Source organism: Lissotriton vulgaris, chromosome 7 (genome assembly GCF_964263255.1).
Source record: "Lissotriton vulgaris chromosome 7, aLisVul1.2, whole genome shotgun sequence".
Classification (NCBI taxonomy): domain Eukaryota; kingdom Metazoa; phylum Chordata; class Amphibia; order Caudata; family Salamandridae; genus Lissotriton; species Lissotriton vulgaris.
In genome coordinates, this window is record NC_141695.1 from 588,877,088 (window position 1) to 588,899,204 (window position 22,117).

Here is a 22,117-nt window from a genome sequence, read left to right on the forward strand (position 1 = left end):
GGATTGGGAATCTTAAAGCAGTTAGTTCCTGATTCGGATAAGTGTTTTGAGAGAGAAGTGATAGTGAACGCTTTAGGGATGAATCACAGATAAATTGTCTTTTTAGATTGGTCTCAGGGCCTTGGTTGCTCATATCTTTCATTGTCCTTGTTTTCAACTATATGATTCCCGATATACTCATTGGAATGTAGACTGTCGGCAATAGCTCTGCTGCAAAAAAAGTACATTGTATATTAAACCAGGCTTTGCTCCCCTCAAACACATAGAACAGCTAACCCAACAACCAGCACAGGACCCATAAAGTAATACATTTCCAGTGAACTCAAGTCTTCTCACTCTCGATCAAGGCCACGGTATGCTGTAACTGGAATATAACTCTAACTTAAAAGTACTTTAGCAATGTAGACCAGCTTTAACTCAACCAGTTTAGCAGACGTTATGCGAAAAGCAGCACGTTTACAGTTGGACAATGAAACGTGCTGCTTTTGCTAGCGAGAATATCTAATTTAACCAAGTTCAGCTTGGACTTCAGCAATTTATTACCAACCAACAGCCCTGTAATGAATGTTGGATGATACTTACATGATGGAGAATAATGGCTGACATGCAATGCTGGTGCATCAGATGCACAGCGAGGCTGCAGAATCCTGAGTGAGGGTGGCTCATCATGCAGATAGGCCAGGGTTATTGTGCTTTAGAGTGCCATGGTACTGCTCATGTGCTCTAAGGAGTATGTTTAACCAGCAGAAAGCTGACGCATCCGGTCAGAGTGCACTGCTTTTTTGATAGTGAGTTTCAGCTATTAAAGTGAATTAAAAAGGCACACCAGCCTAGGGCATGGGTCTGAGTTATCCATTAGAGACAACAAATAGGTCAGGGCCACAGGCACTTCATCAAGATAGAAAGTAAAATGCTCTTCCAGTAATCCAGCCTCTCCTCCTGAATGACCAAAAGACAAAGGCCTAAACCATGGAAGGAAGGTAAAGATCAAGAAGTGTTATTGTGTTGAAAATGTTAAGGCAATGACTGAATGAAGCGAGAATTCAAAGATTGTCACGTACATCTGCCCCTCCTACATATGTTTACATGTCCGTTATAGAGGATATCACCTAAGGTTGGTGGTAGTCGAGCTGGTTTAAAGTGCTAACAAGTTATTCATTTCCTAATACATTTGTTCCCAATATACACTGTCCACGGCTGATGATGGGCATTTGCCCAGGTGCTGCCGTCAGAAAGTGGCAAGACCTTTCACATAATTGTCCATGCTCCTTCCAAGCCAGCTCTGATCCTTGGGTAAGAAGGAGCCTCTGGTTGACCTCATGTCCGTACAGGTCAGTCCTTCCATCAGCTGCCTCTTCTTTGAGATGAAATTTTAAATCTGCTCCATCAAGAGCCTGGTTCAAAGTGAAATTTCCAAAATCTTCAATGTTTGAGTTTTCAACTTCACCCTCTCAACATTTCTTCAAGGAGTGAACTCTGACCTTCTGAAGAGACCTAAGGATGTTGACACAGCATAAGCCTTAGCTTGAATGGAGAGAATACATAGCTAACTTGAGCCCAGATGCCTGTACATTCTTATAAATTATCTGTACATCCCAGCACCACCCACACAGAAGTAAGATCGATTACTCATAAAGTAAAGGATATTTATAAGCCAAACATCACTCAGGATGAAAATGCCATTCCCCCAAAACTCAACCTAGAAAAATAAGGGGGCTTGCAATGGGTGAGAGAATTACTGCCACTGTTTCTCAAAACTGGAACAACCATGGTCAATCACTAGTCCATTGTGAACGGATTAATGGCCCGGCTGTAGCTGAAACATGTCCACAGAAATAAACATCCACAAGAGATCCTAGAGCACTGGACACCGTGCAGTGGCTATGGGTGACAATGGCACAGACCTTAAATTATCACTAAGACAAAGCAACACGTGAATTGGGTGGAAAAAAAAGAACACCCTCCTAGGAGAGGCCATCTTTGACACAGTGCGGGCATGTTGAACAGTGCTAGTGAACCCCCCGAGAAAGTAACACCACAGAGCTTGGATCAACTAATCACAACTCAAGAATTAGGTTTATTCCAGTGTTGGCACAAGGGGGAAACATACCCTACATGGGAGACACAAACCACTGAAGTTTCTGTGTAAGCCTTCTTGTAATCAGCACTGTCATCTTGGGAGGTTCTTGCCTTTCTTGCTTGTGAAGCTTGCTTCGATATATCTGTGCCCTCTGAGAAGGTGGACTTGGCCTGGGACACCCCCTCTTCACGTTCTGGCCCACTCTGCATGCACGTCTTCTCCTGCTCCCTAACAGCATGACTTCTTTTACCTGCATGGCCTCTCCTGCATGTGCCCGCAGCTTCACATGTGTAATCTTTGCCTTTTATCTTTTGCAGCAAAGTGAGGTGCCTGTGTTATGCTTCAGAATAAGTGGCCTTGCAGGGCTGTTGTTACTTGTGTTCATAGTCCTGTTGGTCCAAAGTCAGCCTGGGAGGGCCACAGTGAAAGCAAGATGAGGATCACGTGTGGTTGAATAATATTGATTGCAATAAAAGAATATGACATATATATCATGGGCTAAATATTGTTTACAAAAATATTGCTCTATTGTGTATTGATTTTCCATTATTACATCAAATGAGGTGATATTTTTGTAAACAATATTTAAGAGATAATAGTTTTGTCAGATGATATTTAGGCTTTGGTATCCTGGTACCGTAGCTGCAAGTACACGCTCAACAGCACAATTTCTAGAGGGAGTTTTGCTTTTCCAAATGTCCACTTAAAGCTGCAATAGCCCATTTATAAAACTACTATGGGCCTGATTCACAGAACTAACTTAAGACAAAATCCTAAACTTACTACCATTTTGGTATTCACAGAAGGCACTTACTCATTTCGGTATTCACAGAAGTTAGGAGTCCTAACTTTAGGACTCCTAAATGCCTTCTGTGAATACCGAAAGTCTTAAATTTAGGATTTTTCTCAGTGTAGGAGTAGTAAAGTTAGGACTCCTAACTTTAGGAGTAAGTGCCTTCTGTGAATACCAAAATGAGTAAGTGCCTTCTGTGAATACTAAAATGGTAGTAAGTTTAGGATTTTGTCTTAAGCTAGTTCTGTGAATCGGGCCCCTAATATTTTGAAATGCTTCCCAAAACCTTGTATTTAGTAACCTGTTTCTCTCATTTAGTTGGTCTAATTATTTTGCTTTCTCGAATTGGTTACATTTGTTTTCAGGGTAAATGGCTAATGGCCTTGAACTCGTGCTGCCTTGCTGGTCTTCCATCCTAGGAGGTCCTGTACACTGTACCATGCACAATGTCTGCTCGCTACTTGCATATGCGTGCAGGAACAAGCACAGGGAGCGAGCAGGTTCCATCAAGGCCTTTATCTACTCTGAGGATTACCTGGTCGAGGTGTCTCTGTTCCTCCTGGTGCACCAGCCCACCTGACAGTGCAGCGTGGCACTCATCCTCCCGGCGTGTTGGTCCTTTTCCATTGCTTTAACCTGTTTCTTTTCTTGGAGCACAGATAGCCCCACCTCTCTCTCCTCTTTGAGAGCCTACCTGCCCTTCTCTGATTTTTGTGGGTTCTCCTAATGTCCTCTCCTTCATGTTTCCCCTTTGAATCTGTATCCCCACTCCTCTTTTATAAGGCTTCCTATTATGACTCATTTGGGTGCAGTTTGAGAGGAACGTCCCAGAACAGAGGTCAGAGGATGGTAAGACACACAAGACCCACAAGACCCACATATTCTTTATGCCATGAACATCTCTAGGTTAGGCTTGGAAATAATTATGGAATAGTATCAAACCACCTGAGTAGCTAAAAGGCAAGGCTGCAAATGAAATGCCATTGATCTTAAACACACAAGAAATGTCAGCATTATTCACTCCGAAAGATGGTAAAAGGGTGTTTGACACTTTGAAAACATAAGCCAGCGACACCTATGAAGGCCAGATGCAGGCGTGAAAGTCTGCGTTGTCGGCTTCAAAGCACCACATACTTGGGTATCATTAGCCCTGAAACACAATGTTTTAAAAGAATCCAAAAAGACAGAGCACCGCGTGCTGTCAGCTCATTGTTTCGATGCTGAAAATGTCGCTGTCTAAAAAGCAAGAAGAAAACATTTACTTGCCACTTCACGTGTCAAATGTCAAAGTTGTGTCTTCTATTGCACAGGTGATGAACCCCGTGGTTAACTCAGTTCTAAATACTGCCATGCAGGTGGGGCAAATGCCTAAAACCTGGAAGCATGCAAAAATTCTTCCACTTTAAAAAAAAGCCACATCCGATCCTTCGATCGCTAGCAACTATCGGCTCATATCTCTTCTACCCTTCTTCGCCATGGTTCTAGAGAGATATGTCAACTCAGTCCTTACTGACTGAGGCCAATCATCTTTTGCACTCCAGCCAGTCGGGTATCAGAGCTAATTTGAGCACTGAAAGAGCCCTTTTAGAAGTAGCTGAGACCATTGAAATCACACTGGACAAAGGGGGAAGGGCGTTCTGGTGTTGCTGGACCTCTCTGCGGCCTTCAATACCGTACCCCACAATGGAAGGCTTGAAGAGGGTGGTATCGAAGGCACAGTACTCACATGGTTTGATTCCTTCTTAAAGGACCGACAGCAAACTATTTTGCCCCCGCCTTTCTCTGCTGCTATTCCCCCATGAAGGTAGGGGTACCACAGGACTCTATTCTGAGCCCAACGTTGTTCAACTTATATATGGCCCCTCTTGCGCTTGTAGCTGAGAAACATGGAGCTAAAATAGTGTTGTATGCAGATGACACACAATTGCTGTTAACCTGTGAGAGGGGCACTGAGTTAAATGGGAATGAGGTCAACCTGTCTGTCTGAAGTGTTCTCATGGCTTATGCACTTTCAACTAAAGTGTAACTCTGAAAAATCAGACATTATGTTCTTTGGCTCCCATCCCAGTGCAGCATGGCACAACAGGTGGCCACAAGACATGGCCCTGCCCACTATGTCGGTCAACGTCGCGAAAAATCTGGGCGTCAAATTTGATGACTCTCTTTCTATGAAGGTGCAGATTGAATCAGTGGCCGGGATCTGTTTTGGAATTCTGCGTATGTTAAGGAATTTTCTCCCCTTGCTTCCAGTCTCCCATAGGAAGACGGTAGTCCAGGCCCTGGTGGCGTCTTGACTGGACTACTTAAATGCATTGTATCTTGACCTTCCTGATTACTTACTCGGCCGCCTACAGGTGATTGAGAATGTAGCGGCTAGAGTCGTTTTTCTTGCCGGGCCTGCAATACATACGTCCCCTCTTCTGGCCTCCCTACACTGGCTCCCGGTACCGAAGAGTATTCATTTTAAAGCGTTGGTGCTTGTTTTTAAAGCCTTCCATAAGATAGGTGCCCTGTACCTTGGGGAAAGATTCCAGCACTATATTCCACGTCGAACCCTGAGGTCTTCTGCCAATTGTCTGACCATCACCCTGAAGATACGGCTCTCCCAGATTGGAGGCAGATCCTTTCAGGTGGTGGCGTCTCGACTCTTGAATGGCCTGCCCATCGCTCTCAGACAGGCTCAGTATCTCCTCGTTTTCAGGAGACAACTCAAAACCTGACTTTTCAAACTATAGTTTCCAGGGTGGCATGTGTGGCTCTGTCATGTTGGGTTTTTGAGACTTAGCGCCGGGACACTCCATGGAGTAGCCGTGCGCTTTACAAATACCGGATAACATAACATAACATAACATAACATAACATAACATAACATAACATAACATAACATAACATAACATAACATAACATAACATAACATAACATAACATAACATAACTGCATATTCCTGCCATCAAGTGTTGAGTCTGGGTGTGTTTTTCTTTGAAGAAGTCTTTCGAGTTACGTGGTAAAGTGACTCCCCTTCTTGGTGACAATGTGCCTGGGCATCGACTTAATTGTTAGATTTCTTTCTTTCCATCATCAAGTTCTGAGGTGTATTACTGTGCTCCGGATCAAGAGCGTTTCGGACTCCTTTGAGTTAATAATTCACCCTTACCCTCGTTGGTATTGTTATCAAATGCGTTTCCATCTTTGTGTTTCCGACTCTGGGACACTATCGCCTGTAGAATCAATGTACTCCAACCCCAGCCTTCAGGCCTCGCCCTTCCGGGCCACTCTTTTTACCTCTTTGACTTCCCCTTACAATGCCCTGCTAATGGAATGGACTCTATTGAGTTTTTTGCCCCAGGTGCCACGTTAAGTTCCTGCGGACCGATCTACATCAGGTCTGCAACCTGTGCCTGTCTCCCAATTCCAAGGAACAAAACTGCGAGGACTGCCGATCGTTCCGATCGAAGAAAACCTTACAGGACCGAAAGGTGCATCGCAGGGTATGTAGTATCAAGAGGTCGACGTAACACCGGCATCGTCAGTCAACATGATGCCAAGGAGGGGGAACTTCATGAGGCCTCTGCGGCCGAGGAAGAGGCGTTTTCCTTAGGAGACTCAGGCTCCGACTTACAGATTGACCTCCAGATGCAGGCCCTTCCATTGGGTCAGCATACTGTGAGTACTGCTTCCATTGTCCTGCCACTGAAAAGACCTTTGGTTCTGTCAGAATATAAGGCTTCTAGGCCACCACTGCCAACAGGCCATGGTCAGCACAGAGCATCTGTTATGGATGCCTTGCCCTATGGCTCATTACCGAAAGCACGGCCTAAGCCATCGGCCTCTACACTGATCCAGGCCCTCTTCATCTTCGGCTCTGACCACTTCAGCTCTGAAACTGAAGCCCATCTTGGCACTGAAAATTTCGAGACCAGCATCGAAATTAATTCCTGGTTCTTTGGTAGAACCAGTCCTCCAGACAATGCCGGAACAGCTCTATCCATGACAGACTCAGCTGCATATACAGCCTCAAATTCCCTGCATCTTAACCCAGACTGTAGTGTCGGTGCCACCTCCATCAAAGCAATCACCATTTCTTTGGAGAAGCTATAGACTTACTATTGCCTAATAAAATGAAGAAAATTGACAAGGCTACTAGTCCCTTGCACCCTCCCCCACCTGCTTCTCCATCACCACTGCCACCACAGGCACCCTTCAATCCCCCACCTCTACCCTCTCCACCTCATTCTCAGGTTGACCCCCTAGATATTTCTCCACAGGTGCCCCCACATTCCTTCATGGGTGGGCAAGATTGGAGGCACGGTGTTGAGTTGGTTTATGTCCTTTCTCGCGAATTGCTCCCAAACCATCTGGACCCCCCCTTTCTCGGCTGAGATGCCTTCTCTGAATGTGGGGGTGCCTCAGGGTTCGATCTTGAGCCCCACACTATTTAACCTGTATATGGCCCCCTTGGCCACTCTTGCAGAGAAACTTGGGGCTAAGATAGTGTCTTACGCTGACAACACTCAGCTGTTGTTTACTTGCTAGAAAGGAGTAGAGTTTGATGGCAACTTGATTAACACCTGCCTCACTAAAGTCTTCTCTTGGCTGAGTTATAACCATCTTAAATGTAACTCAGAGAAGTCAGAGATCCTCTTTTTTGGGCATCGGCCACCCGACTTTTGGTCTGAATGGTGGCCCCAGGATATGTCACCCCCTGTGTCAGCTGTTTCTCAGGTGAAAAATTTAGGAATTAAGCTGGACTCAACCCTCTCTATGAAGGCGCAAATACATTCGGTAGCCGGGGTATGCTTTGGGCTGTTGAGAATGTTGTGAAACTTTCCCCCTTTGCTGTCCATCCCTTACAGGAAGACAATGGTGCAGGCCCTAATAATATCTAGATTATGTGAATTCCTTGTATCTCGGCCTGCCTGAATATCTTTTGGGCCGGCTAAAAGTGATTCAGAATGCAGCTGCTAGAGCCATCTTTTTGGTAGGCTCTACAACCCATACCACTCTACATCTGTCATCACTACACTGGCTTCCGGTACGGAAAAGAATTCAGTTCAAAGCCATGGTCCTGGTTTTTAAAGCCTTTCATAAGAGTAGAGCACCCTACCTCAGGGACAGATTTTAGCCCTATTTTCCTAAACGCAACCTGAGATCCTCATCACAACTTCTGATTGTCACTCCTAGGGTGACATTGTCTCGAACGGGTGGGAGATCTTTTTATGTGGTGGCTTCATGGCTGTGGAACAGCCTTCCCATTAGACAGAGTTCAGACCTTCTGACTTTTAGGAAAAGTCTTAAATTGTGGGTTTTTCAGCAATAAACCGTTTGATCGTTGTCAGTGTGTTCCGATGTTAGGTGACGTATGTTCTGCTCTCAGCGCCGGGACACTCCAGGGAGTAGCAGTGCGCTTTATAAATATGCACTTACATAACATAACATAACAAGAGGGGGCGGAGGATCCTCTTCATGATGCAACACAGCCCACAGATCCTTGGCCAGATTATGAAGTTGGTCCCTCGGACCTCTACCCTGCCAAACCATCGCCTCCTGATAATACCACCTAATATCAGGAACCCATCAGTAGGGCTCGAGCATTTCACCAGGTACCGCCACTCCATAAAGAGCCAATACAGGAAGATTTCATATTTGAAACTCTATCAAGTATTCATAGGGCTACCCAATACCCTTCTATGTTAAAAGGCAAGATGCGCCACTGATGACATCATCAAAGACCCTGCGTAAGGAAACATTATCCCTACCAAGGTCGACAAAAAATATAAAGCTGCGCCCTCAGACCCTATTTACATCTGAGTGCAATTCCCTTCTGATTCATTAGTTGTAGCTAATGTATGTAGGAGGGCTAATTCACAAACCATGGCCGATGCTCCACCTCCTGATTAGGAGTCTAAGCTAAGTGATGCTTCAGGGAATTGAGTAGCACCACAGTCTGCCAATTACTGGTGGATTGCAAATACAAAAGGCCCCTTATCCAGGTATGTTAGTGCCCACTGGGATGAAATGGAGGAACTCATCAGTACCTCCCAAAGGAACATAGAAACAGAGGACAAGAATTCATAAAGGAGGTCGAATTAATTTCCAATATCTCCATTAGTTGCTCCCTGGACTTGCAGATATTGCTATCAGGACTATCAATACCAGTGTGTTGTTATGCAGACATGCTTGGCTGAGTATCTCTGACTTCAAACCAGAAGTCCTGTAACCACTTTTTAATGTCCCCTTTGACAAGGAATAACTGTTTGGTCCACAAATTGATCAAGTGTTGGAAAAAATTAAGAAAGACCAGTGGTTGCTAAGTCCATCGGTGCACTACAAACACTCACTCCCCGTTGCTCCTTTTGCCGCTCATCATATAGGACAGGTTCAAAGGCAGCATCTTCCAATGTGTCTTCTTCATCCTTTCATGCACAAAGTCGCACCTCCCCTTCACAAGGATATTAAAAGGGCACCTACAGGAGTAACAACTCCAAAGGTCGTGTTAGACCTGCTTCCTCCTGTGGTGTCACACCCACCACCAAACAGTGACTCCGTTCTCCTTTCCCTCGATCAATTAACACCTGTCAGGGGCGATTACAACAGTTTCTCCCCATTTAGTGATCTATAACATCAGATCAGTGCGTGTTGGACATTATCCAACATGGTTATTGTCTGGAGCTCATCAGCACACCTCCAAACTTTCCACCTCGTATACACATGCTCTCTCTGTAACATCAAACATTGCTCAAACGGAAAGAGCAGTTATGAGCTACAAACAGTTCTGATGGGTGAATGAAATCTCCTCAAGGGGAATTGTAAAATAATGTTTGTCATTAATTATTAAATACTAGAAGGGCCTATAAATGATCCCTCAAACATGTGTGAAACTTCTCCTGACTCAAAAAACACAAATCTTTCAAGAAAATGATGTCTAAAAACCGCTGACACGACACAACCATTAACTTGTTTTAAATATATTATTTATCATATATCAAAACATGAACATCTATCTCTTTTCACATTTCTCTTTTTAACGGCTGTCCAGAGAACATAACGAACAATACATCACATTAACATATAAATAGTGAAATCACAAACCTCCCAGTGATCACATACACAAACATGAGACCTTGGATCACATATAATCAAAATATCCCAAAAATGTTTTGTTCAGTGTCTCCATTCCTTATATCTTCTTTACATATTCCAAGGATAGCTGACATAGGACATAACGTAATGTTGTATACGTTTCAACCCTGTGTTCAAGTATTATTCACTATACATTTGGCGGGTCTCCCTCAGGACTGAAACAGATCAAAGGGCAGCCTTCAATGTATTTAAAGAAAGACACATATGGCGTTTTCAAAATGGTATCCATTCCCCTTTGACGGTCCCTTTAATAAAATTCCTGTGTATAACATCACAGTTGTGTGCGAAACTCTGAGGTCTATTAAACTAACACAGGGTCTTCTGCTCCATCCCGACTATGCGTTGTTGGGGGTTCAGTCTCATCCCCCTTCACTCTTCTTAAAGGGAATATGCCCCTTTACCTACTCTCAACTTAAACCCTACTGCTCACTCTGGTGACCTTTTTCACCTTATATTTGGTGGTTTCAGACACTTGTTTGTCCACTCTCTCCCACTCATCTTCACCAACATACTGTCTGCTGAAGCTCCCAAAAAGTTTCCCACACTTCTCAAGCCTTCACACAAGTGGTCAGGAAGACAGGAAGACCCTAACATGGACCATCATCTCCTTGTTTATCTGTGTCGTGGTCCTAGGCTTCTCCAGTCACCTGGCAGTGCTTGCCAAGCACTGATCCTAAATAGCAAGTCCTGACGTATTCAGTGAAGGAAACCTCAGCCAAAACTGCCAGGATGTGGCTGCAGGAGCAGCTCACCGACCGTTCTTGTGGTGAACAGATAGCTACGAGTACAGCTCAGGGGCCCCATTTAGATGAGGAAGATGGCAGTGCGATCCACATACCCTCTTACTCAGTGTCAGAGAAATGCGGGTCAGTGCAGCATGTCCACATCTCCATGGAAGATAGTGTTGAGAGTTGCTCTCCCCTGCCCCACCTAAACTGGGAGATGGTGAGAGCTGAGTGTTTTGCAATAGCATTTGTATACATTTTTTTCAATAAAGTGTTTTGGCTAGAGAGGATGTACATAGAAGGAGAAAACAATTTATAAGGTCAGACTCATAAGTGAAACAGTCTCCAGGGAGGTAATTTCACAGGTGAGACAGTAGCAAGCATGTGCTAGGGAGGTAAACTTGGACAGCACAGAACAGTTCTGTTTACAAATATTTCATATTCAATTTTTTGTAAACTTTTTAGAAGTTCTACTGATTAGGCCTGTCACAACGTGGGCAAGGACGTTGTTGAGGGAAGGAGACTGTGGAAGAAAGTTGTTAGAATGGGAGACAAAGGGAAACCCGCCAGTAGGATTCTTGGCCTCATTCAGCATAGGACAGTGCATGAATATTGAATGCTGAACCACAGTCAATAGTTACATTGGCATGAATGTGAAGGTGAAGGGTAGGAAGAAAAGGAAATATGGGGCTTGGTGGGAGAGACGAAATGAGGCGATAAGGCTTTTGAGAGGAGATTGACCCAGATCAGTTAATAGAAGCCCTCTATCTGGAAGAAGGATGAGCATAGAGTTTGAGATGCACCGGGACACAGAAGAAGAGCTGACAGAGTGGTAGGAAGACATTTAAATCAGGGGTGTAACTACCATTAATGCAGCAGGTTCAGCTGCACTCAGGCTCAGGGAAGTGAGGGGGCCACTTCATCTCAATTAAGGCTGCCTTTGTATGGCACCATTTTGAATTCAATATGAGAGTTGTGTAGGGACTATGAAATAGGTATGAATGTGGTCAGAGCCCATAGAGAGATCTGGCAGGATATGAAATTGAGATTTGTGGCTGTGGTGGCCATCCATAATGAAGATGGAGGTATAAGTGAGATATGATTAATAGAGTGAAGTAGTGGCATAGCTATAGAGATGGGGTCTCCACAAGGTTAATAGATAGTTTTTAAACCTGCCTTTGCAAAATGTATGTACAATTCAGGTTGTTTCACAGGCTCACATATGCTCTCAAACTCAACATATAAACACACATAACACAAATACACACAGACACACACACCCCTCAACCCCAAATACACTTAACCAGTGTACTGCTTGTTGCTGATGCATTTTGTGAGATGTTCCTGCTGCACCTTCCTCAGTACAAGTACAAGGAATGCAACGATTCTACGAGCTACACAGTTATCTTCCAGTGATGCCAGCCTGCTGCATTGGGCTGATTTTTGTTACTTCAGATATTAAATAGCATAGATCCAACTTCACTATCCTATTGGTTTAGCCCTTAATAAATTACAAGCATATGCATAGAGGCACTGCTCAATTAGTAAAGTGTGGGGCCGGCAACAGCACTACCGTAAGTTGAGGTACTGAATACATAGTCTTGATTCAACCTCATGCCTCTTTGATTCACCAGTAGACAGTCCTTTGCTCTTTAGCTCACTCTCATATTTTTTCATCCCTTCTTTCTTCTTTTTCACAGTTTTTTTGTCATTCTCTTCCTCCTTCAACCGCACCTACAACATTGATGCCCTGTCCTACGCCCACACACATAATCTTCCTCTTGGACAAGTCCTCAAATATCCTGACCAAGTTTGCCAACTGCATGACCAAAGTAGTAGGTTGGATGAAGGCCTACTGTCTCAAATTTAATACAGACAAGACAAAAGTTGAGACTTTCAGGTATAAATCATCACTGTGGAACCCCACCTGGTGGCCGTGTAACTCAGAGCCACACCCAGCCCTACCAAACATGCAAAGGACCTCCGGATTATGATCAACAACCAACTCAACGTGACTGCTCTAGTCAACATCTTCACATCCTCCTGCTTCCACACCCTGAATATGGTGAGAAAATCTGCAAATGGCTCCTAACCAGCACCCGCTAAACCGTCACTCATGCCCTCATAACAGGCAAGTTGGACTATGGGAAGACCCTCTATGTTGGGATCAGCAAACAACCTATCAGACGGCTTCAGACATCCAGAACTCAGCAACCAGAATCACTTGCAACCTATCGCTCCCCATGCACATCACACCACACCTCAGAAACCTCAACTGGCTTCCAATACCCAAACAAGCACAACTCAAACTCCTCACACACATCTTCAAAGCACTACACAACATAGACCCAAACTACCTAAATAGCTGAGTCTCATTTTACAAACCAACCAGATATCTCCGCTTGGCAGGACTCCTACTTGCCCACATTCAACGCATACACAGAACCAGAACTGGCAGTTGGTCTTCTAGATTGCTCTTAAAGTCTAGAGCCACCTGCCATTACGCATCAGAGCAGCCTCTTCAATTCCTGAGTTCTGCAAGAAGCTGAAGACATAGATGTTCGAATGGACCCCTCACCAGCCCTATGCCTGACTAGACTAGCACCTGCAACAGCACCAGGATAACCTCCTGGGTGATAGCACACTTAACAAACACGACACAACACAGAGGCATCCCATGAAATCAATAAAGAGTATGCCTATACAATAAATAAATACTTGTACTAGCAATAAAAAGGATTCTCCTACAATCAGTGCAAAGGAGTTATTAAACAATCAATCAATCCAGAGGAACCCTATGCAAACAATATAATACACCCACCCATTCAATATAGAGGAGCCTAACACAATCAGTACACCACCTCTGCAGAATCAATGGAAGATTCTAGTTCAAGAAATACAAAATATTTCAGTGTACCCATTACAGAATGTGCAAATGTTCACCTACGATGAATAAGGAATATTCTCAAAAATCAACAAGATTCACTAAGAATTGATAGACACTTCCAATACACTTAATAGAGATTCACAAATAGTCTCCCTTACTCCTTTAAAATGAATATGAAGGATGTGCATAGCTTAATAAATAAGATTCTTATGCATTTAGCACATGTGAAGTGACAGAAAGCCAGAAACACGAAGGGTATATCAATTAAACAACATCCTGTCTCTATTTCCCAGAAACGCAAGCGAGTTAACATTTCTCCATTTCCGCTGTTCTACGGTACAAGTGAAAGTAGTCCACCACCATCAGCACTTGTGAGTGTTTAGTTTTATTGAGAGATTTAAGTCCTTAAAAAACAAGGTTGCATTAGTCTAATTTTTTCCTCCTTCGTCAGGGCACCAGAAATTTTGATTAGCTTTCAGTATATCCCTTATTTAATCTGACATATGTGGTACCAGGAAAGAACCATCTTCTCTTTTTCACCCTGCACTAAATGCCACACAGGCGCCTATTGAAAGAATATAAGCCATGGCCATCCCTTCCTTAAGGGGGTGGTAGTGACTCCTTCTCTACAACACCTCCATTCTAAGGCATTGTTATTAGCCAAGTACGGGCCAATGATCAACGTGCTTTTGTAATTGTGCTTCCGTACACTATTCAGATGCACACAGCATGCCACTGCCTCTTGGGTAAACTTTGGGTACATTTCACTCAGGCGCCCACACGAAATGTGGTACTTGAGCCGCGGGGAGTGAGGCTATTCAGAACTGACGTGTAAGAAGATGGTTGGGGGAAATTATTAGGAAGTTGACATATGAACGAAAACTAGGAGGAGAGGAGAATGTGAAGTAAGGAATAGAAATAATGTCGACAGTTGGGTTTAGGTAGAGCAACGTTTGGGGCTACTGAACCCGACCTTTCATGATCACTTTGATGATGAGATTATTTTGTAATTTTTAGGAAAAAATGTACTTGTTGCTGAACTTTATCAACATAAACAACCACATGTTAGCTATTTCTTAGGTTGGGCTGGTCAGTTTGAGAGCATCGGTGGACTGGTCCATATGACCAACATTCTCGTGCCTCTAAAAGAGGGGCTGGGAAGGAATCAGGCACATGTCAGGCATCTCCAATGGGACATCCCCCCCGTTTCCTTAAAGGCTAGTCTGTCTTTGGGTGAGTAGATCACAGTCATTTAGAAAGGGAGGCCACCATATCTTGCTGCATTTGATGACAAGCAAAGAAGCCACAGTGTAAGTAGCAGTCAGGCCACCTTCCTGGGCTGTCTTTAGTTCAGATGAATGCGGAATGTCAAGTATTATTTTTCCTGGCATGGCAGGGACACCCTGGAATGAAACCTCCTTTTCTTTTTTTTCTCCTTGTTTTTTACTTTTCAGAGATGAAGATTATGTGACGTTACCCCAAAACTCTTCCTAGGAGGACAACTCTTGCCATCCGAAAAGCTATGAAAAATACCAAAAAGTCAAATTCCTAAACAAACAAAGAGCAATGCAAGAAAGGAAACCCCGAAGAAGCTTATGACGGTCTCGTGATTGGAGATCTGCTCGTTTTCTATGCACGTGTTTTGCATTTCGGAGATTCTTGGCTGGATGCACTCTTGGAGGCTGGGCGGCTGGGGACACAACATTAGTGTTGGATGAGAGTACAGGCAGTTGTACATGTGTGCTAATGAGTAATCTGTGTAACTTCTGTCATTTCTGCAATGCATTTGATTTGATGGCAGAACTATACAGAGGGTCAATATTATCCTTCAATAACAATTTCTTTAAACCTCCACTTTTTCAAATGCTATTCTGAAAGTATACTGGCAAAAAAAAATGCAGGAAGCCCTTGCAGAAGCTAATTAAAATATTATGCATAGTGAATAAATAATAACTCATACCTGCAACATGAAACCAGAAACAGATGACATGCCATTAGCAGCAGTCTGGCTATGAGAGACCATAAAACACTAAGTCCCAAAACCCATCAGCTAGGTGATTCAATCAATGTAAAACCAACATCAGTAGTGACATGCATGCAATGTAACAGTACCGTTGGCGTTAGACTGCGAATGTAGGAGCAACATTATTGATACCCTTCCAAAAGCGTTGGAACCGTTGACACTACAGGAGCACCAGTTTGACCTCCGAACACAACTCTCCATATTTCCTGAGAACCCTAATGAGTAGGTCAGCATCACCTAAACACATGCGCATGACATTTGACAGCCAACAGCATTACGCCACCACAACCCCCACCTACTATCCACAATGGCCAATCTCTACTTAGCCACTTGCTATATCATCATATTTTGAAATATCATGGAACGATGCAAATTGCCTAATAATCTAATATGTAGACAGTTTAAGTTCTGTAGTCAGTTTTTGAAGAGTATGGCTGGCAGAGTATAGGCTAGACAGATGTATCAATCTTCAGTATTTTGCATAGAATGCATAAAGACAAGACCGTCTTGTGTACAGTCTGCAGATGACGCCTGTTTTGTACCATCACTGGGAGGTTTCCAGGGCTAGGGATAACTTAGAGTTGATTGCATATCCGAATTGCCCAGTAGTTAGGATAGTGGTGAATCTCAAATAAGAAAGAGTAGCATTTCACAGAGCTATTGTGTAAATCATAGATGCCTTGGATACGTGAAACTCAAGCTGTTTTCAAGAGGCAAGAACTAGACAAACATTGATGTGGTGGTGGCTTCCATGTGCGACTGATTACAGATACCCTTTCTGCATGTCAACGACACATGCATATCGACTTTAAATACTTTGGAATACCAGGCAAATTCTTCCTTACTAATAGTACCTTTTTAATGGTTGACCTCTAAAAAGGTTGCTTCTCTATTCCTAATGTCTGTCCACAAAGTGCCCTTGGCATTGTGTGAGGTCACACCCACATTAGCAGTTAGAAATGATGTGAGCTCTGACACTGGTGGTGCATACGAAATAGTATGAAGTCACATGTTTTGGTGAATTTCAGTTGGTTTGAGATTACTTCCTGGTAGACTGTAAGAGGTGGTGTGAAGTCACAGACAGTGGTCAGTAGGCAGTAAAGTGATGACTCATGCTGGTGGTAACTTGTGGGTCGTGTCAGGGCATATGTGAAATGCTGATATCCATTTGGTAATGTGGTGAGATGTCATCATGGTCATCAAATGGGGGATGGTAAGTGATGACACTTTATTGAGTAGGAACGTATAGCATCACATTCTGGTGGTCAGTAGAAGTTATGGTGAGTTAAGTATGGGGTGTGCGATAACAACACCCTGGTGGTCAGCAGGGGATGATATAATGTCACAGATTAATGGTTAGAGTATGATGAAATGACGTATGTGGCCAGTTTGTGTTGGCAATTGGTTACAAACAGGTCAGGTGGTGCAGTTGAGCTGTCAAAATGGTAGTCAGTTCTGGTGTTTGAGATCACACTTTATTGGCCCTTTGAATGGTGAAGGACTGCACTGTGTCCAGGAGGGAGAGAGCTGTAAGATGGCATTGGTGATGCCAGTACGTGGTAGTGTGAGTACTTACTGGTTACTAAGAGGAGATGTTGTTAGGTCGCACTGGTGAACCATCAACCGTGATCACACTAATTGGTGTAAGGTTGCACTTCAGACTTGTGGTCAAGGGAGAAGGTGCGCTTATTGTCAGTAGGTGTTGCATTTGAGTTACACTGGTGGTCTGTAGTTGGTAATAGTGAAGGGTTATGATGGTGGTCAGTATTTGATGGTGCATCACTAAAGATACAGAAGAAAGTCACTGTGATTGTCCAAGAGGCGCTAGTCACCTAATAAGTTTTCCGAAATGTAGGACCCAGGCCTTTTTTTTGTGTCCCTAAAGGATAATGTCAAACTAACGAAAAGACCCGGAGCTTTCTGTTTCACCTTTTGGATTTCACAGTGAATTGGACAAAGGCATGGGTGTGAAATAGGGGGCCGTAAACTCTCCCTCTATTCCAGTCTCCTGTCCTTATTGTTTAGGTTTCAAAGTGTCGTGTCAGCACGGTGCCAAAATCGCGTTCAGAGTCAGCAACACGATGACAGCTCACCTCCTCTGATGTTGAACGCATGCTAGCGGAAGGTAGATTGTGCTCAGCTGGGAATGAGGAGGGAGAAAATGGAGCTCCCTTCAATTTAGGAAGATTCTTCCTCCCTTCAGAACTTATGGGGCAAAGATGCTTTCTGAAAATATTGATAGGCGGCATCCAGAGAGGCTGGTGTAAAATATTGATAGGCGGCATCCAGAGAGGCTGGTGTAAAATATTGATAGGCGGCATCCAGAGAGGCTGGTGTAGAAAGCGCTATATAAATATTATTGTTCCCTTATGATCCATCCAGAAAATATGTTGAATTTCATTTATTCTGTCCTTAACCCCACTAGCGTGATGGCATCAAGCAGCTATAAATTCTGAGGTTGCATGCTGATTGTTTGTAATGGCTTTGTTTTAAGAACATATCTTTGGCACCAAGGGATGAAGAATAGCTTCAAATAATTTTTATCTGCATTGACGACATATACAGGGAATCTAAGGTCTTTATTTGCATCTTTATACCAGGCATGAAGCATAGAAATAGAGATAATCAATGGCCCTACCGCTTTCTCAATCATGTACTTGAAACAAACAGATACAGGGAATCCAGGCTCCTACTAGCATGACGCTCCCTGGCATGAATCATAGAGTTACAGGGAATCCAGAGCCTAGTCTGCCTGCCCCGCTGGCATGCAACCAAACAGGGAGATGGAATTCAGTATGCAAGCTGCCTCTCCTGAATAGGCATGCTGCCATACATGTGCAGAACCCATTGAGCCTATCCTCTCCATGCAGGATTCCCTGCATGTCTAGAAGGACATGAGCCCTAGAGGTTCATGGAATCCATGGCACAACCAGACTCTCCCTCCAAAGCAAGGCACCAAGGAATCCAGGGAATCCAGTACCCCTCCAGTCTGCCCTTTTCAGCCATGCCTCATAGCAATTTAAGTCATATTGCCATAAAAGAACAAAAAATCCAAGGCTCTAACGCTCTGTCATTTGCAGGTATGTACGGTAGATATACAGGGAAGCAAGGACACAACTAGCTAATCTATCCCTGACAATGCCATGCAGAAAAACTGAATTAATCCTGTCACTTGATGAACTCTGTGAAAACAATAGAGGTAATCTACAGCCCCACCAGACTGTATCCTTCTACCATGCCTCCACAGAAGGAACCCAGGGCACCAAACCACCTGTTGCCTCATATGAACCACGAATCTCCACAACAGAGTGGCATGAAGCTTCTATCTCCTTGTGGCCGACTATGACCTGGCATACAATAAGTTTAGGCCACCATATACACACAGAATTCTGATCTGTAGGAACAGAGCCTAATTTTTGAAGAGTACTTTGAGGAAGAGTTGGAATGTATCTTTCTTTATGTTTTCAAATGGATTTGGTCAAAAAGTTGCCTATAATATTAGGGGGTTGCTGGCTAAAATCAATATTGTATGAAATTGAGGGACTTTGTTTTCGCAGATTTTGTTAAATTTTATTGAATATTTCATGCATCCTATGAAATGTGCATGTTTTTCAAACACTGAGAGAGAAAGTATAACAATGTGTTTTATGGGTGAAAGAAAATCAACAAGTTGACTTTCTGATGTTTATTTTCAGCGTAATATTTAGCATAAAAAATCCGAAAGCTGACTTTTGTTGGAAGATTGTCTTGTAAAAATTGGAGAATTTATTTTGAATATTATATGAAAAAGCTTGAGTTTTGCAAATAATGGAATGACAAATTGATGAATTTTGCCCAATTGCACTATTTTAATTCTTTTTTTCCACACCTCTGGGAAGACAAGTCTGGTTAAACTCCTTGACTGCTCAACTGACCCACCCAGAGTTTGGAGGAATAAAAACCTAAACGATAAATTCAGCTGTACATAAAATTGGGTAATATGCTATGGCTTCTACCCCAGTAACAAATGTCTCTGTAAATGGGACCTGGTTGTCTCCAAGTATGACATCTCATTCTATCTCAGTATAGCATATGTTTCACATGCTAACTCACAGTCCATTTTAATTAGCAAAGCAGCATCAGAAATCGCCCTCCCCTGTAGATGTCCCCAGATAGTGGGAGCCATTGAATATCCCAAGAAAGGTTCCATTGCTGCTTGTCATTTAACTTGCAAAGCCGACACTTTGCTTCTAAGGTACACTATATTAGATGCATCAACATGCCTTAGGTTATAAGGCAGTCACATTAATGAATCCCTCTTTCACAAGAGCATCACTGTTTAATGCACCTGCATTAGGTTTAATTTCCAGTACACAACTTTCACCTTCTTGTTTTTGTAACAATACACTCTGCGTCAGTGAGCGGCTTACAGACAGACACACCTATTTCTTATACCTGTCAAAACCTACATCGAGCACTCCTTCCTGGACTATGCAAAGAATGCCTTATCTCTGTGTGTATATTTGACACCTGTTTATATACCTTTATACATGCAAATATAAATATATATTATCTTATAGTAAAACTTGGTGGAAGTGTGGAGGTCAGCGGCGTGAGCCTCCACCAGCCTAAGTTTTTGGCTTGATTCTGGCAGTACAGTGTTCTGTGATGGTTGCGGTTCGCCCCTTCAAAGCACCTCTTAGGGTGTCAATGGGGAAGCTTATCTCTTTCTGACACCTTAGAGCTGGGGGTATGCACCTCACAACGACTGCCTTGAAGACACAAGGGCGTAGTTGTAGATGACTTGAAGCTGATTGCTGCATCTGTGCCAGTCTGCAATAAATCATTGAATAAAAGTTTCTTGTTGTGATCAGACTTTTAATTTGTGTTGGGGTGGGTGAAGGAGGAGAGGGAGAATGCGCTTTTCTCTAAAATGTGTTTTGAAATGTTCTTACTAACAGGTCAGCAGAGGAATGCCAGTGATGATCCTTTAAAAATCGTGGTACTACTCCTTTAAAAGAGAAATTCAATGGGTGGGGCTATCCATGTAAAAGTGTGGATTATTCTTTTCAAAAGTGGGGAGGTGTGTCTTTAAGAGCAGTCTCTTCCCCTTGAAAACAGTGTTTACTCTTCCTTTGAAACTGTACCACTGCTCAATTTAAAGGTGTGGTGCTGTCTCTTTGATTGTTCTCATGCCTACTTAAAGCAAAGGGAGTATGCAAATGTTAACACATGTAAAGTCTTTAAGTATGTACAGTAACATATTCCTATAACCATTGGCATAGGCAATACCTCCCAAAGGTGAGACCTATTGGCCTACTATTGTGTGCTTTATCTTGCCTCCCTATAATGTGGACATCCATGCTCTTTCTGGAGATCTAAACTGTGTGACGGTCACTAAAGACCAAATTATTCCCTGACCCAACCCCCAACAAAACAAACCCAAACAAGTTACAAAATGAACCAAAACCTAACCCGAGTGTTTAGAGGCTGCATAATTTGTTTTCTGTATATTGAATTGTGTTTAGCAACAGTTTTTGGGGTGGCAAGAGAAGAATGAATTTTTAAGGGCATTATAGCGTTATTTAGTCACTTTAAATTGTGCCTTACCTGCAGCAAACTGGAAAAAGTGTGTTGGTCCAGTCTGCAACCATAGAGATTGTGAGCTGAGCAGCAGCAGCTCCTTCTCCCTCTGCACACCAGCTTCAGGCTAAGTGATTTGGACTGGACCCAGAGCCACCTGAGCAAACCATTCTCCTCCCCTTCTATGCTGCACAGCCCCTTAAGTTTGCAGAAGGAATACAAACATAGCTATCTCCATTTGGTGCCCCCAGCTTGTGTGAGCCCTGAGCATCCCAGAGAGTAACACCAGAGCAAAGGTGGTTGGAGCAGGCAGCATTTGCTGTTCAATTTCACATTGAATCTGCTGTTTGTGTGTGTGTGCCTTCATAACTTCTCTTCATTTTTTTCCCTTAACTCCTACATTATACTAAAGTGACTAAAGGAAAAATTCCCACTCCCAATTTAAAACATGCATTTGCAATGCAATAGGTCTTGTTTTTGTGAGAGTTTAAGGTATTGGCATTGTAAATGACAACGCCTTTTATTTATGCCTATATAGGCACTGCGTGCCTATAATAGAGGTGAGCTACTCGGTATACGTCATCAGATTAAGTTATGTCCAGGACCACAGTTTGGAGGGCCCGATAGCGTGGGGGCTCAGACCTGCCCGTTCTGTAAACTAGAAATCACTGACTTGAAAGTTAAGTGCTTATGGTAGAGGCTGGGTGGTATTATCAGAATGACCCTCAATCCGGGCTAAGGAGGGAATTTACAAACCAGAAGAGAGAAAAAAACGTGCAAAGACTTTCTTGTGCATTATTAAATACACGGTCATTGGTTAAACATAAACATTAATTTAGCCTTTTTGTTCACTTTAATAACTTAGGGGCATATTATCAACGAATAGCGATATTTATCACTAAGTAGG

General features: G+C 43.2%; 1 protein-coding gene across 4 annotated transcripts in view; it reads left to right on the forward strand.

Moving 5' to 3' along the window:
* The window catches only part of MXRA7 (matrix remodeling associated 7), a 293,370-nt gene that overhangs the window by 210,170 nt on the left and 61,083 nt on the right, over window positions 1-22,117 (forward strand). Inside the window, exons 4-5 of one of the 4 annotated variants that reach the window (XR_015297497.1) lie at window positions 15,080-17,890; window positions 17,927-20,486. The exons of 1 other annotated variant lie outside the window; for it this stretch is intronic. Coding sequence is in view for 1 of the 3 variants with exons in the window: in XM_086930680.1 (XP_086786806.1) it covers window positions 15,080-15,119 (40 nt within the window). In the remaining 2 variants the exon portion in view is untranslated. Of the gene's footprint in view, window positions 1-15,079; window positions 20,487-22,117 lie in introns of those variants that run through there. 2 more of the 4 variants (XM_086930680.1, XM_086930681.1) reach the window with 2 other exon arrangements.